At 46.7% G+C, this 16,580-nt stretch overlaps 1 protein-coding gene across 3 annotated transcripts; it reads right to left on the bottom strand.

Moving 5' to 3' along the window:
* Positions 1-599: 599 nt before the first annotated feature.
* dikar (CECR2 histone acetyl-lysine reader dikar) lies at positions 600-15,253 on the bottom strand. 3 transcript variants are annotated; one of them, XM_017078655.4, is made up of 10 exons: positions 15,117-15,253; positions 14,002-14,135; positions 13,649-13,737; positions 12,905-13,581; positions 12,570-12,794; positions 10,613-11,830; positions 9,295-9,870; positions 9,106-9,230; positions 4,811-9,043; positions 600-4,754 (listed from the first exon to the last, which is right to left on the bottom strand). In XM_017078655.4, the coding sequence occupies exons 2-10, from the start codon at positions 14,027-14,029 to the stop codon at positions 2,083-2,085; spliced, it is 9,843 nt and encodes a 3,280-aa protein (XP_016934144.3). In that variant the 5' UTR covers positions 14,030-14,135; positions 15,117-15,253; the 3' UTR covers positions 600-2,082. The 3 variants fall into 3 exon arrangements, with proteins under 3 accessions (XP_016934144.3, XP_070852636.1, XP_065721116.2); XM_070996535.1 differs by having other exon boundaries at positions 9,295-9,600; XM_065865044.2 differs by having other exon boundaries at positions 9,295-9,432.
* Positions 15,254-16,580: the final 1,327 nt, after the last annotated feature.

Here is a 16,580-nt window from a genome sequence, read left to right as displayed (position 1 = left end):
CACAGATGATATATAGCTATATATATGCTATACCTCTCGATCTGTAATCAAGCACAGCTGTCTGCAATTGCAGGCTGGGAATTGTGAATTGGAAACTGGGAATGCCAGCTGGTGAAGGGCAGTAGTCGCAGTCCGGACCGCAATTGTATGCAAATGAACGCGTGCCGTGTCGAGAGCCTCAAATTGCATAATAATTGTTGGGCGAAATTTTCGCCTTGATTTGAAACACGGCTTCTTTTGGATTTTCTTTTTTTTTCGTACAATATGCAATAGAATTCTTTATTGTAATTTACTCTTGTTGTTGTTGCTGCCGTGGCCTATACATACAGATTTATGTATAATGTGCACTCGCTGCACTTACTGCATATAATATATATGTTTGTGTATATATATATAATTTATGTATATATATTCATTATTAATATAATATTTAGCTTGTGGTTCTTTAAATATGTTTGTTGCTGCTCTTTTATGCTCTAGGTACCGTCTCTTCGCAATCTCTTATCGCTGCTCTTCCATTTGTGGTTTATCAACTATGTTATCGTAATTAAATTTAAAATTTACGTTTGCAAAACGAAAGCTTTAACAACTTAACTGAATACGGGTTCTCTTGTTTATTGTTTTCACTATATAATATATATATATATTTATTTGTTAATAATATTATGGGCGCTCGGTTAATGCGATTCTTTCTCGTTTCATCTGCTCTGTTCGCTTTTAATAGCGACTAAGACACTTTTTTATTCATATTTCATATTCAATTGTTTTGCTTTTCGTCAAATCTATATCGATTTTTACATCGTTTAAAGCTACAATTTGAGATGTGTAAAAACGAGAAAAGTTTTTACATGTCTGTTTTTGTTCTTCTTGTATGTACAGCAAATGGTTTTTTGTTTTTTCGATTTTGGGATATGGGTGAGGATGAGGGACTGAGGCGGAATGTTGCACATATGTGAGCTCTGTGGGTTGACATGGGTTTATTTTACTTGATGAGGGGGCTTAATGATTAAACCGTACTCTTTCCTTAGCATATTTAACAAAAATTTATACATTTGCTTGGCGTTCTACAAACTAAAAGTGTTTTGTATTTAGCTTTAGTTGTGTTGCGAATCTCTTTGTTTAGTTGGATTAATAAATATTTCAACAAATCGCCCGCATCACGAATCGATAATAGATATAATAGTCATAGTAATAAAATTAATAATCGTAGTTAATTTACACGAGTTCTATAGTTACGAGTTAAATTCTGGAAAAAACTAAAATCTAATTATAGTCAGGGGGGCTTTAGAGTAATTCTTTGAATTTTTGCATTACTTCTCTTTCGCTTTTCTGCTTAGTTTCTTTTGTTAAGCATTTAAAACAAATTAAGTTCAAGTAAAATAGATTAGAGGCCTAATTAGCTACACCGATTAAAATTAATTGTCATTAACAAAAGACTTAAAACCTAAAAACTACCAAGAGTTACCAACTAAGGACCAACAAACTTGCTAATTAGGCGTGGCCAAAGTCCAGGGCGCAACTGCAGTCAAAAGGAAACATTGCACAAAAAAAATGTTTATAGAACACGAAATAATGAAAATCGCGGGAAAGCCAGAAGGTGCGGGCAGTGGAATTCGAGTCTCTCAAATGAATATCAAATATCAGTACAAAACAATCACGCCTCCAGAAGATTACTTGACTTGTGCATACAATGCAAATTCAGCTTCTTGCTGGAAACAGATTGGTTTTTTAAGAAAACGTCACCACTTTTTGGTTTCTCTAAGCTAAAAAGGTTTTAGAACTGAAGACTATTGCCAAAACACTAATTTCTTCAAGCGCGAAAACTAGTTAAACTTTTGAGCATGAATAAAAAATAGAATATATCTTCTAAAAATCCGCCGAAAAAACTCTTGTGTTTGTTAACCTCTTTGGAACCAATTTGTGTGTGTACTTGAAACCTTTCTAAGCCTGTGAGCTCCTTTGATCTCATCGCTGTGTGGCCGCTGTCGAAGCTGAAGCTGCCGCTGATCCCGATGCTGTTCCAGTTGCCGCCCCCGTCAGGTCGTCTCCTTGGAGGTCCACGTTGGCGGCACTGGCGTACTGCTAAAACCATGACTGCCGGTTTATATCATACGGCTTGGGCATGCCCAGTGCGGCGCGTTGATAGGCGGATGGCGGCGGTGGTGGCTGTCCATATCCGGCTGCCGCCGCCGCCGCTGCTGGCCCACCCAGCAGACTTTGGTTGAAGATCATTCGCGTGTGGAAGTCATCACGACGCAGGTACTGCTGATACAGCTGCGAGTTGGCATCCGCAAACGGATAAGCAGCCGCGGCCGCTGCTGCCCGCGAGGAAGGATGTGCCGCCGCCAAGAAGGGATACGATCCGGCTGCCGAGTTCAGTGGGTTTTGACTCTTGTCCGCTGCATTCCCACTTGGGTTTGAAGACGCTCCACTATGGGCCGGCGCTGGTGGCATATAGTATGGATTGGGTGCGTCTCTGAATTGATCCAGATAACTGCTAGCTGCCGCTGCTTGGTCTCCGTACAAGCCCAGAGCTCCTGGCGTAGGCGCAAAGTTGAAGGCACTCCCTGGAACCATTCCACCTGTTGAGGTTTTCAATGAAATGGCTGCCGCATCGGCCGCCGTCTGATTGCTGGTGGTTCCACTAGTTGCCGGCGTGGCTGCTGAGCTGCCCACTGGCGAAGATACTCCTCCGGACTTAAGACCCGCATACAATTGGAAGCCTTGGTGCAGCGCCTGCGCATGCGCCTGCAGCTGATTATTGGTGGCAACAGCGGCAGAAACGGAGGCCACCGACTGCGGCATATTGTATTGCGGCATGGCTTGGTGCTGCTGCTGCTGTTGGGCGGCCACTTGTTGTTGCTGCTGCTGCTGCTGCTGGGCTGCCACTTGTTGCTGCTGCTGATGCTGCTGCTGGGCGGCCACCTGTTGTTGCTGTTGGGCTTGATGCTGCTGTTGTTGCTGCTGCTTGGCTGCCGCAGCCGCTGCTTCTGCTGCAATTGTGGCTGCCTTCTTCTTCCTTCCCCTTTTCGCTGGAGCTTTGACTTCAGCTGGGGCAACTGCAGGAGCTTGCTGCTGTTGTGGCGGCTGCTGCTGCTGCTGATGAGCGGGATTGTTGTTGCCGGGAACATAGTTACCGGGCAGCTGCTGCGCCGGATTTCCGTAAGCCGTGGCCGCGGAACTTGAGGCACTGTACATATGAGCTGCCGGCGGCATGGTCTTGTCAAAATAGTTTCCCGCATAGCCCAGCATAGATTGCATCAAGGGATTGCTGTAGGTTTGGGGAGGAGGCGGTGTGGGTTTGTTGTAGGCGGCCAGGTGATGCGTCTGACTGAGATGATGCTGGTGGGCGGTCGAGGGCAGGTTAATCATATTGCTGCTCATGTCGCCGCTCACAGCAGCAGCAACACTGGACTGCGTTGCGGGAGGTTTGTCCGGCACTGCTGCTTGCTGTTGCTGTGCGGTATAGTTGTGGTTAAGCTGTGCTTGCTGTTGCTGGTAGTTAAGTTGTTGCGACTGTTGCTGTTGTTGCTGCTGCTGCTGCGGTAACTTTTGAGCCTGCGTTTGCTGCTGCTGCTGTGGTTGTTGGTAGCTTTGACTAAGAGCTGCCTGAAGCTGTGTAAGATGTGGCTGCGTCTGCTGGGATTGCTGCTGGGGCTGGGGCTGCGTCTGCTGACTCGTCTGCTGTTTGTTTGCGGCAACTTGTGGCGACTGCTGCTGTTGTTGTTGCTGCTGCAGCTGACAACTGTTGTCCTTGGCAAAGTCTTTGGGGAAACCCATGGCAGCCGCTCGGTTGTACATTTCAAATGCCTTATCCGGTGCAATGTTTCCTATTGGTTTTCCAAAAGCCATGGAACCCAGGAAACTATTAAACATTTGCTGTTGCTTGTTAAGCAGGGATTGCGTTTGGTTCTGGGTTTGTTGCTGCTGTTGTTGTTGCTGCTGCAATTGCGGCTGCTGAGCAGGAGTCTCGTCTATTTTTGGCATTTTATTCGCCGCATTTCCACTGTAGTCCATACCAATTTCCTCTCCAGGTCGTTTTAGAGGATTTATCAGGGTATCTGTTTTGGGAGGCTGTTGCATTTGCTGCATAAATGTGGCCATATCACTGCCGTACGTCGGCGGCACAATCTTTTGCTGCTGCTGCTGTTGTTGTTGTTGTTGTTGCAAAGTATCCACTGCATCTGCTGCGGCTGCTGCATTAGCTGCGGCATTAGTCGACTGGTATTGCGCATAGGTTGGATATTTCGGTTTATGCTGCTGCTGATGGCCCAGCACCTGTTGTTGTTGCTGCTGCTGTGTCTGCTGTTGCTGAGGTGTCTGCAACTGTTGCTGCTGTTGCTGTGGTGCCTGTAATTGCTGCTGTTGTTGCTGAGGTGCTTGCAATTGTTGCTGTTGCTGTGGTGTTTGCAATTGTTGTTGCTGTTGAGGCGGTGTTGACTGCAATTGCTGCTGCTGTTGGCTTGTTGCTTGCAACTGTTGCTGCGTTGCCTGTTGCATTGGTGGCTGCTGCTGTAATTGGCCAGCTTGCTGCTGCTGCTGCTGTGTGGCCTGGTTTACAGTATTGGTTATACTCGGCGGCAAAAGGCTGCGATTCAGACTCCAGTCATTATTGGGCTTTGTTATTGATGCGGTTGAAGAAGCAGCAGCCGGCAGAGGATTAATCAAAGTGGCTGGATTATACAAGGATCGCTGTTGCTGCTGAAGTTGCTGGTAGCTATCATGAGTGGACCCATAACCATTGTTGCTCAGAGCTGAAATAAAGAAGGCTTCAGTATAGGTATGAATTGTTGGACAAATAAACACTTACGCGTTGAAGCCACAGCACTTGTTGCAGGTTGTACTGGCGGAACAACGGGCGGCTGCACCTGTTGCTGCGGTTGCTGGTAAGGTGACAGCACGGGCTGCTGATACGGCGAGTGCTGCTGTTCCGCCGGTGACTGAGCCAGCGGCGTGGGTGGTTGCGTTGCTGCCGAGGAGGCAGGCGATTCCACACTATGCATAGGACTGAGAGCCTGCTGATGGGACGCCGGACTGTGTGAAGGCTGCGAGGATTGCTGTTGCTGCTGCTGCTGAGCGGCGGGTGGATGATATGGTGAGTGCTGCTGCTGGTGGTACGGCGACTGGCCATGATATGGTGATGGGTGCGTCGATTGCGATTGCTGCGGTGTGGTGTACGGAGAACTCTGGGGCTGTTGGTATGGCGAATGTGGGTTCGGGGTGCTCGGACTCATCGAGGAGTTGTAATCCGATTCCTGGGAGCGTGGCTGCTTGTATTGGTCGTAAATAGGAAGCGGGGATGTGGAAGAGTAGGCCGGGGTCTTGGACGCCTCTGAGCCCGAGGGATTGTAACTGTTCCCACCTCCATAAGGTGATGTCCCACTCATATCCGGGGTGGACACATTAGGCGAAGAGGCGGAGGAGTAGATATGCTGGGAGTACTGGGGATACGGAGAATTCATCTCCCTGGGACTGCAGCTCTTGTCCGGACTGCTCTTGGTCGTGGTGTCCTGGTAGAAACCCACTTTGATGGCTCCATTGAGGGGATAAGGAGAGGCTGGTTTTCCCATATCATCATTGGGCTTGGGAGAAACCATTATGGGAGATGCTCCAATGGGTGAGGCACCAATTGGAGAAGTATAAGAGCCAGCTGCATAGGATCCATAGCGCTCATCGATGGCTATTCTTGGGGAATCAGGATCCTGGCTAAAGGAACTTCTCTCTGAATTCGTGCTGCCGGTACTCGGCTTCCTTTGGCGCATTACCGTTGGCAGGGAGAAGTTATCCCCAGCAGGCGAATGAGCTGGCGGGGCCACCTTTGCATCAGCTTGAAGATCCTGGGAAGCCGTCTGTTGCTTGTCCTCCTCCTCGGACTTTTTGCTTACCTTCGGACCACCGAAAGCTTTGAGCCATGCGCTGAGATTGGGCTTCTCCTTTTGACTGGCTTCGGTTTTTGCCGTATCTGAGGATTTGCCAATTTTGCTGAGTTCGAGAAGAGCTTCAAATGGTTTTGGTGGCTCTTTGTTTGGTGTTGTGGGTGTCGAAGGATTCTCCGATTTGGTTTCCTCATTTGGACTATCATCTTCATCCGTGGCTTTCTTTCCTGACATTTCCTCAAGGCTTTTGCCCAATGTAAAGTCCTGTGTTTTAAGAACCGTACCCAAACTTAGTTTGGGTGCTCCCTCGCATGTTTCTGTGATGAGAGCATTCTTCAGCTCCTTGACCTTGGTGGCAACTGGATTTGCACCAGAGTGAGAGTCTCCACTTTCCTCCGTTGACTTGCCAGCTACATTCTGCAAGAGATTTCCCTTTGCTTTGCCTGGTTGGAGCCGTTCGATTGTCCTCATCACATTCGTCTTGGCTTTCACCTGCTGAGCCTGGGCCGCTTGAGCCGCCTGCTTTTCTTTCAGGGACTTGCGCTTGGCCTCCTTTGCCAGCTGCTGTTTGATGTGTGGCGGAGGTGGTGGATTGAGGATGAGTTGGGTGGTACTCGGCTCTTTTGGTTTTGGAATCGGGAGCAGTGGTGGAGGAGCAGGCGTTGGCGTCGGAGGAGCTACCACGGGTAAGGGAGTGGGCATCGAATTATTAGAGCAATTCGAACTGGAGGCCGCAGTGGCGGAGGTGCTTCCAATGGAGTTTCCAGAGTGCATTGAATGCGGTGGAGTTCCACAGCTGCTGCTTACACTGCTCGGCGTGGGGGCCACAGATTCCGATTCCGATTTGCTAGCTGCCTCCTTTGGTTCGCTCACCAGCTCATTGAGAGCCTCTGCCAATTTAGTAGGCACCAGTTCCGCTTTTGGAGCAGCCAATGCCACTGGTCGTCGAAAATCGGCCGCATCCAGTTTACTACCGATTCCGGAGTCGAAATCATCCAACAGATTATATCGGGATGGTGAATTGCTAGCCGAACTGAACTCTGTAAACCGAGGCGTGTGCTCCAGCCAGCGATTTATGTCTTTGAGCGTCTGCTCTGTTTCCACGTCCAACGCTTCGAGATTTGTGTTATTGTTTGTTTGCGGTTGGCCCGCTGCTTTTTGGGCTGCCTTTTTGCTGGAAGCTTTCTTGCCAGACCCCTTTTCACTTGGTTTATCGGCCGGCTTCGGAGGCGGCGGCATTTGCTTGTCGGCTCTTTTCTTAGCTGCCGTTTTACTTGTGGCTTCCTTTGTCTTACTGGGCGCTGGTGTGGGTGGTGCGGGAGTTGGGGCTGGAGGTTCTTTTATGGTTTCTGAAGGAGCTACCGGTGCAGGCGATTTTTCTCTTGGAGGTTTTTCCGCCACTTTGGGTTGCTCCTCCTTTTTCTTTGACTTTTCGGCCTGTTTCTCGGAGTCGACTTTCGAGGCTTTTTCAGGTTTTTCAGGCTTATCCGACTCCTTTGATCGCTTTTGGTCTTTGCTCTTCCGCCCGCGCTTGTGTTCCACAGGTTCAGGCGACTTTTCCCGCTTCGCTGCGGGTTTTTTGCTCTCCCTACTGCTCTTGGTACTTGCTGGCTTGGAGTCCTCGGAGGGAGCTATCGAGTTGGAGGCACTGGAGCCACTAAGGGCGGCACGACTACGTCGGAACTTGATCACATCGTACTTGTCCATGAAAGGCAGCAGCATCTCCAGTTCAGCCTGCTCGGCTGCGGCTGCAGCGGCGGCTGCCGAGACTGGGGAATCCTCCTTGCCCTTCTTGTGCTTGGCGCTGCGGGATTTATCCTTGTCCTTGTCCTTATCTTTGTCCTTATCCTTATCCTTATCCTTATCTTTATCCTTATCCTTATCCTTATCCTTGTCTTTATCCCTGCTCTTCTTTTCTTTCTCCTTTTTCGAGTTCTCCACCTTTTTCCCTTTTTTTGCCACCGGCGGACGCTCTTCGGAGCTGGCCCGACTGCTGCTCAGGGATTTAAAGTCCCCGTCAGACTCTCGGGAAGATCTCTCCTTATCCGCATTCGCTTCATCCTGATGCCGAGCACTTAGCTTAGTGGTTTCCGCTGTAGGAACCTTTTTTACGGTGGTCAGCAGTTCGGAGAGATCATCGTTAAGGGCACTTTTTGAGTATTTCTTGTGGAGATCAACCTTGAAAGGGGACATGCTGCGAGACCGTGAGCTGTCCTCATCATCGTCTTCCCGCGCAGGCTGATCATCGGCATCTTCTTCCAGGTCGGCGGCGGATTCGGCTAGGGCGGCAGCTGCCGTTGGTGGCAGCTGTTTCTTGACATCCACATCAGACTGCTCGCTGTCCAGTGAGTCGTCCTTTACCTTACGTCCACCCTTTCCCTTGCCTTTCACCTGGCGTTTCACTGGCGTGGGCATCTTTACTTTGGACTCAGCGGGCACAGATTTTTTCTTCTGTGCCGCTATCGTTCGGGCTGTGGGTTTAATCAGCGATTTGGTTTTAGCCAACGATATGTGGTCATCATCGCTGTAGTCCTCGCTCTCGCGGCTGTCGCTTGGATCCGATTCCAGGTCCGATTCGGGCGCCGTCTTTTTGGCGCCCTTTTTGGTCTTTTGCTGCTGTTTGCTGGGTTTTGAAGAGGACTTTTCGCCCTTGGTCTTACGTCCCCGCTTAGATGATGTGGTCTCCTTGTCCTTGTCCTTCTCCTTATCTTTCTCTCGTTCCTTATCTTTTTCCTTTTCCTTGGCCACCTTGCCCGATTTGCTTTTCTTGCTTGCTGGCGGAGGAGGTGGTGGAGGTGGAGGCGTTGGCTCTCGCTCAATCTCCAAATCCTCATCATCCGTTTCCAGATCCGCCTTACTCTTGGTCTTCTTTTTGCGCCTTTTGTCTTTTTCCTTACGCTTGCGTTTTAGGGCTTTTTGAGGGGCCTCCGCTTCGATCTCGGTGAGATCCTCGTCGGCGCTGCTTTCCACACGACCCGGCGCATCCTTCTCCGTCTCCTCCTTGGCCTTCTTGCTGAAGTACTTCTCGCGAAACACGTTCATTTTGGAGTCGGCGGCGGGATAGCTTAGATTGGGATCATCGTCCTCGTCGTCGGAGAGATTATCAAAGTATTTTTTGGTGGCCTTCTCGAAAGCATCCTGCAGATTGTTAACCATCTCAGTGTATTCTGTAATATAAATGTGAGTATTTTATTTTAAACTCAAATTTTGTCTTAAAAGTGATTAATACCATTATTGTGCCCATTGTATAATCTGCAGTTGTTGACAATCAAGCGAAAGTCGTTGCGGAATTCATTGAATTTATGATATTCCCCGCTGTCCAGCTTGTCCTCCATCTTCAAAAGGTCCATGGGTCTGCAAAAAATCAAATTTTCCAATTAGAAATTATATTTCTTTATAACAGAATAATAGCACCCACCTCCTGATGATCGAGTAATAGCGCGGTGCTATGTCCTCATCGACGGGATCCACAAATGGCCAGGCATCCCGATGGTTCTTCACGTAGACGAGCACCTTGTGCATTCCGATTTGCAGGACCTCCTCCGTTTCGGTGAAGCTAAGAATATTCGCATGATTGGAGGAGTTGTACGTTGAATTGTTGTTTGTGGTTACTGGGTGGTGTTGTTGTGATGTGCTTGTTGCATTTGTTGTGTGATTATTATTGTTGTTGTTGTTGTTGATATGGGTTAGGGAGTGGTGCGATTTGGATTTATGTTTGCTGTTACTGTAAATATTAGTGGTATGGTGATAATGGTGGGTGTGGTGTGAGTGGGAGTTTTGGTGGCTGTGATTATTCTGATTATTATGATTATAATTCGAATTATTATGATATCCCTGCGACGTTGTCGTTGTTGCTGTTGTTGTAGCCGATGCCGTCGTTGAATGGCTGTTGTTGTTGTTGTGACTGTGGTGCGACGCGTGCTTATGGTTGTTGTTGTTGTTGTTAAGGCTGCTGTTGTTGTTGGTGGTGCTACGGTTGCTACTATTTACATGGCTACATTTTGACGGGGTTTTATTTTGGGGTTTTTGATGAACAACAGTCGGAATGTTTTTCGTTTGTTTTTGCGGGTGGGTACAAAAGTTTACAATAACAATGATAAATATGTTAATCAATTGATCATATTATATACAATTTGATGGGTGTATGGATGAAAGGAGCCGACAACATGCAATGGCTTATAGATTTAAATGGAACTCAATAGAGTGGTTACGAATTTTGAATTACAACTTAGGGAAGAGAAAATAATGTAATTGAAATGAAACCGAGACCACAGCAAAGGGCCCAAACTCAATAATCAAAAACAACAACAATACAGAGTTGAGCATCATGAATGCTTATGCATGAAAGATACAATTATACCTTGATTAAGTATTTTCCAAATTGTTTTAAGTGTCTTGTTAATGTTTTATTAGCCAATTTTGCAATATCGATTTTTAGAGTTAATACTTTGCCTACTTTTATAAGGATAGGTGTTATAATTAATCAGATTTGTAAGCCCTGTCGTAAGTTGATAGTATGTGTTTCAGGAAAATTGTTAACTTAAATAGGAAAATGATTTGTGTTTCTTTTTGATACCAGGTATGTGCTTAATCAAGATGTACGTATATCTATGACATGATGCCCACATCTCCAACAGCAAGCAGAAGCATAAGGAATGATCAAAGAATTTGCCGAGAGTAAACGGATAGTACGATTGTGTTGTGTCTGGGGATCGAAACTCTCCACCCTCACTTACTCATCGCCACTCTTGTCCGAGTAGGCACCGCTGTTCCGCTCCGCCTTGCTGGACGATGAGGATGCCGATGAGCCCGCCGCCGACTTCTTGGACTTGCCCGCCTCCGCCTTGCTCAGGTTCCGATCCGCCTTGTCCGCCACTTTGCTGGTGCTGCTGCTCCCGCTGCTGTTAAGCACAGCCTTCTGTTTCTTGGAGCGCACCGTGCTGGCGGTGTTGTTCGTGCCGCTGTGGCTGCTGCTACTGCTGCTCTGTGGCTCCTGCGATGGCTGCTGCTGCGATGGTTGCTGCTGCGTTTGTTGGGCGCTTCCTCCCGGTATGAATATGTTTCCTGTCAGCGAACTCAGCGAATTGTTTGTCTGCCTGCCGGGCAACTTCACATTTGCCGCTGGCGCCATTGAAGAAGCTACTGTTGGTGGCTGTGGTTCCACTGCTGCCGGCTGCTCGTCCTGCTCCGATTCGCTGTCATGTGCCACCGGCGAGGGCAGACTGAGATCGGCAATGCTTGTGGCCACCGCAATGGCCGCCGAATTGGTGTCCAAAAGTTGCAGCTGCCTACAGAAGTTCTCCTTGTCCTCGGGACTTAGAGAAGTAGTGGGCTGGGCTCTTTCTGGCTGATGGTGCTGCTGGCCACTTCGTCGTCGCTTGGGCTGGGCACTATTGTTGCTGCTGGTGCTATTGGTGTTGCTGTTGCTATTGCTGTTGCTGTTGTGGTTATTGTTGTCGTCCTCGCCCTCCTCTGCCTCTGAAGCATGCTTGTGTCGCCGCCGATGATGATGATGGTGCTCGCGGTCCCGCTCACGATCTCTATCTCGATGGTGTCGCTTTTTCTGCTTCTTGCCCGACTTTTTCTTTTTGTGGTGATGATGATGGTGGTGGTGGTGACTACTCTTGCTCTTCAATTCCGCCGGCGTTTGCGAATTCGGCGTTTCTGGAGAGGGAAAATCGTCGCCAGTTGCTGAGGCAGCTAATAATTCCTCTGGTTCCTGCCGCTGCTCCTCCTCTGGCTGCTGCTCTTCTTGCTGCTGCTGTTGTTCTGGCTGCTGCTCCGCGTCGAGGGCCTCGTCCTCGTCGTTTTCGTCGTCGTCGTCTTCGTCGTTTTCTGGTGAGAGGCAGAAGGTTTCCCTGTGGCACAGAAATTCGCTCGAATTAGTTGTGGTAGTTCGTCTGAGGGAGCTTGCGTAGGTTGAAATACCACTAGCCGTCGAAGTTGATTGGGATCTAAAAGATAATAAGAACAAGAGAAACACAAACAATGCGATTAATAAGCTAGAGCCAGTATACATATTTTTCATTAACTTAATTATGAGTTAATGTCTGAAGATATGATGATAATGCACTGAAATTGTATATGAAATGTGATTCAATATCGTATTATTTATTTATTCCAATAAGTAGCCAAACAAACATGTGACACGCCTAACAAATTGTGAGGCTAAGCGGATTTAAATGCAATTTGATGATAATTTTCGCGATATCATAATCTGATAATAAATTGATATTTGATATGATTCTGTCAATGTCTGTGGCTTGTAAATGGGATGAAACTGAGAACTTGGCTTTGAATAAACTTAGGTACAAATATATCAAAAAGCATGCTTACAGAGTTTTTTTGAAAACGAAATCCAACCAATTCTTCCATATACAAAATTAAATGATGGTCAAAACTCAAATTAAGTGCTGATCCTCGTTCCGCTTATCCTGGTCCCGGGTTTATCGTAGATGTTAATGGTGATTGATTTGATTTGATTTGGCAACACAAATTGCAAGCGAAAAGTGTTTTGGCTCAGCAAATCATAAAATTACGGCAACTCAAAAGATCAATTGAAAATATAAATCAAAGATGCTTTTGGTATGCAAATGTGTTGGATGTATCTGTTTCGGTTTTGATTCCTGTTTTGTGGATGTGGGATGTGGCCGTCGCTTCTGTCAGCCGTCCTAGGAACATTGGCGTGCTAACCGTCTGCGTGTTCGCTGTTGGGACTGCTGCTGCTGTTGTTGTAGTTGCTGCTGCTGCTGCTGTTGGTGCGGCGGTGCCACCCAGTTCGCGTTTTGCCGCTCCTGGTAGAGATTCTCCCGCTCCCGACGCTGGCGCTCCTCCTCGCGACGCAGGCGTTCCTCCTCCTGGCGCGCCTTCAACTCCGCGATGTTGCGAATGCGACTAGAGTTGCGCACTTGCAAAAGTCTGGAAAGGAAAAAAAATAAAACCATTAAAAAAATGAATTTGTAAAGGTAAATGAGTTTTAAATAACATCCTTGTATAAAGTTCTATCTAATTTAAACTACTGCACTCACTTTCTCCGCCTCAAACGCTCACGCTCGCGGAAAAGCTGCGGCAACTTGGGCAGAAAGTTGTCATCGAGTATGTGAAATAGTTCGCGCTCCTTGGCGTTCGTCGAGGTCTTGAACTTGGCGGCCAAGTTCTGCCAGTCCTCCTCGGTGAAGCAGATGACCTGCCAGACGGTGCCGTTGCTGCCGATGCCCTTGCTGCTCGATGCTCCGCCAGATGAGGCTCCGCCGCAACCCGATCCCGAACTGGAGGCTGCCGCTCCGCCGGTGGCCTTGTCCTCGCGATAGAGCCGCGTGCCGTAGAAGTACCAGTAGCCGGAGTTCTTGGCGTCGTAGCCCAGGGGCTCCACGCGCAGACTGTCCGCCTCTAGGTTGCTGAGGATGACCTGCACATCGGCCGAGTCCAGGCGGAAGTGGCACAGATCGTGCAGGATGTGCAGGCGCTTGCGCACGGGCAGCGACTGGAAGTCAATGTCCGTGTCGAAATGATTCTCGGTCTGGTGCAGGCGACACTGTTGGCGCAGGAAGCGACGCAAGAACATCTGATAGTTGCTGTGTGTGATTTCCTTGGCTACCGACTGTAGCGCATCGCAGCCCTTGAGCAGGCGCACAATTAACTCGGGCACTAGGGCGACCTGATCCTCATCGCTGGTACCATCGGAGAGCAGCGCCGATTCGAGGTCCTGTGGATTGCATTTTTGGAGTATTGTTAGTTAGATTCTCTTTGGTTTGGTATTGGCAATTACTTACCTCGATGTCAATGTCGGGCAGATCAAAGGCGGAACTAAACAATGAACAGAAATGCGAAATACACGGTATCTCCCACCATGATTGAATGTCTGCGGAAGAGAGAATATAATTTTTATGAATTTTTTTGTATTATTTAGGCAAGGTAAGGCAAGAAATAGTCTCCTTTGAAGATAATGTGGTCTTTGGGTCAACTTTAATCAATTTTATTAATATTAATTTGAATAAAGAGGCAGGTATAGAAGTTTAACTCTCAATTTAGATGTTAATATAACTTTAAAAATTAGCTGTTATCTGGTATTACTTGTAACTATTTTTTGCAGTAGGGCTACCATTACTTTCCCTTTAAAACTCACCTAATAGACCAATAAAAGTAGAAACCATTTATGTATGCTTGCTTATTGGAAACGTTGCTCCTCTGCGGGATTTTGAGATGTGACTAAAACAATTCCTGGGCCTCTTTGGTAGCTCTCGATGTGCAAAAGTCGGGCTGTATATAATATATAAAGAATGTTGTCAGGCGTTAACAAATTAGGCTCAAGTTACACGACCAAAAGTCAAAAGGCGGCAAAAAGTGCGACCGACGAAAAAAAAAAATGTGTGCAACATGTGTGTGCGTGTGAGTGTCGGGACATTTGGCGGCGATATATACACAAACATCTGGCTTTATCACTTATCACGCGAGGTGGTGAGCCCGGGGGGCGGTGGGTGGTGTGGGGCGGGGGCCGAGTGGGTGGACGGTAGGTCAAAAGAAAGTACACGAGCACCCCTTTCGCGCGCTTATTTTCACGAAGAGAAAATCAAAACAGACAACCGACAAACGGCGAAGGCGTGCGCTAGAGCGGGACGGCACTAGTTCCACGGGCCAATAGCCGAACCGCTCACTTTTTCACATATGCCTGCCATCTCGCTCTCGCATGCGGCCACTACTATTTTGACTACACTGCACTCGATTATTTTGCAATTATAATGTGCAATTTACACGGCTGTTGGGCAGTTGATTTTGCCCCTTTTTTGGCCACCAAACGCACGCGATGTTGGGGTGTAACATCTGGATTCAATTGGGGAATGTAATAATTATAAGGCTGCGATTCAACTCCCAATTTTTGGGGCATGCGCGCGGCGGCTGTCGAACGACGGCTTTTCTCAGCCTCTGTTTTTTGCCTGCTGGCCAGTGTGTATTTATTTTTATTAATACACGTATATATATTTTTCAGTTACGTGCGAAAATGTCATTTAACTTTAGAGACGCCCATTTCCCAGCGTTTCTTCCTTTCTTTCTGCTTTCCCCCCGTCAATTTCTTTTTTCACACACAGCCACGCACACACACACACACGCGAGTGCGATGGCACGCACACAGTCGCAGGCAGAGGGGCTCCATCTGCCCGAAAATATTATTAATTATTTCACAACAACAGCAGGGGGCAGTAAACAAATCACTGCCGCCAGTTAATTGAACACTCTGCTAACCCTTTTCGATCCCGATGGTCTGGCTCTTTGCGCAGATAATTGCGATTCGCGTTTTTTGCGCTCCTGGTTAATTTTATTTTCTTCAGCGAGTGGTGGTAGTACCGCATTTCAAAAAATCCGCAACTATAACGCTTCTTCTTCCTTATATACCTTAAAAATACTAAAAATACCAAAAAATACTAGCAAAACAAACACATAAAAACTATCGAATAGGGATTTTAACGCCTCATGCTATCGAGTATAACTATCGGTATCGATTCATGCAAATCGCATGCAATTACAACGGTTGATTTATCGCTATTTTTGGTCTATACTAGAAACGGCCACTCTGAAAATATTAAAAATCAACTTTAGTAAATTATAACAAATTTAAACTTAAGTTAGGAAGGGGAGCTATCAACAAAATGAACAATAGCTTAATTTATATATATATTTTAAATGTAATATATTTTGTTTAAATAAATGCTCACCATTGACCATTGGGGATGAGGACTGCATCAATTGATTTTTTCTTCGAAAACTAAATAAAGGCTTAAATTTGTCAAAACGAGGTGGTATTAAGAATAATTTTTAGGCGTTTTTTAATAAAACAAAATGTTGTATTATATTTATAAATAAAATTATAAATTATATGAAAAATAAATAATTTTATAAGTTAAATACAAATTCGAGTATTGTAGCTTAAGTGGAACTATCAGTTTTTACTTAAGATTTCCAAATAGGAATTAGTATTAGAACACAATAATTTAACTTATGTTTTATGTTTAATATTTGAATTTCATTAGAGTTCCCGCCCATTTCAAATTCTCTTTTGTTCCCTAACCGATATATCGATTACTTTCTTCCGTTTGCTTTTCGCTCGCCATTCGCCTCTTCCCCACCACCACCCCTCACTCAATGCTCTTTTTTTATTCCCCTTCCCCCATCCCTGCGCGACCAGCTGTGAGTCTAACCTAACTTTTTGGCCGTTAACTACATGGCGGCGTGCTTGTGTGTGTTGTTGCTTCGCATGCACGTGTGCGTGTGTGTGCGTGCAAGTCACCATGTAGGCGCCATGTATGTTCTAGAGTAACTACATGGCATAAATCGCGGGTTGAGGGGCTATCAATTAAAGATTAACCAAAATAATGCAAAACTATCAACGGGAGCTAAACAAGTTTTCGACATCTTCAACACTTGCAAGTTTCTCTATTATATTTAATGGTTATTTAAGCCGAAATTTAATTACATCCATCAATTTGCCCCGGGGAGTCCCACCATGTAGGCCACATCTACATGGCGATTCTAGCCTACATGGCGAGGCATGCGAAACTGGTTTGGGCAAGGGCGGACTCTCGAAATCGGTTGTGTTATGAAATGGTACCGGAAAAGCCTCCCCAAGAACAAACAAATAAGTCATTTTTAACCCCATTAAAACGTTTTACATTGGTTTGTGAAAGATGAGGTGATATTATAAGAGAAAAA

This window comes from Drosophila suzukii, chromosome 3 (genome assembly GCF_043229965.1).
Source record: "Drosophila suzukii chromosome 3, CBGP_Dsuzu_IsoJpt1.0, whole genome shotgun sequence".
Taxonomy (NCBI): Eukaryota; Metazoa; Arthropoda; class Insecta; order Diptera; family Drosophilidae; genus Drosophila; species Drosophila suzukii.
The sequence above is the reverse complement of the archived record's forward strand: the minus strand, read 5'-3'. Positions and strand labels throughout refer to the sequence as shown.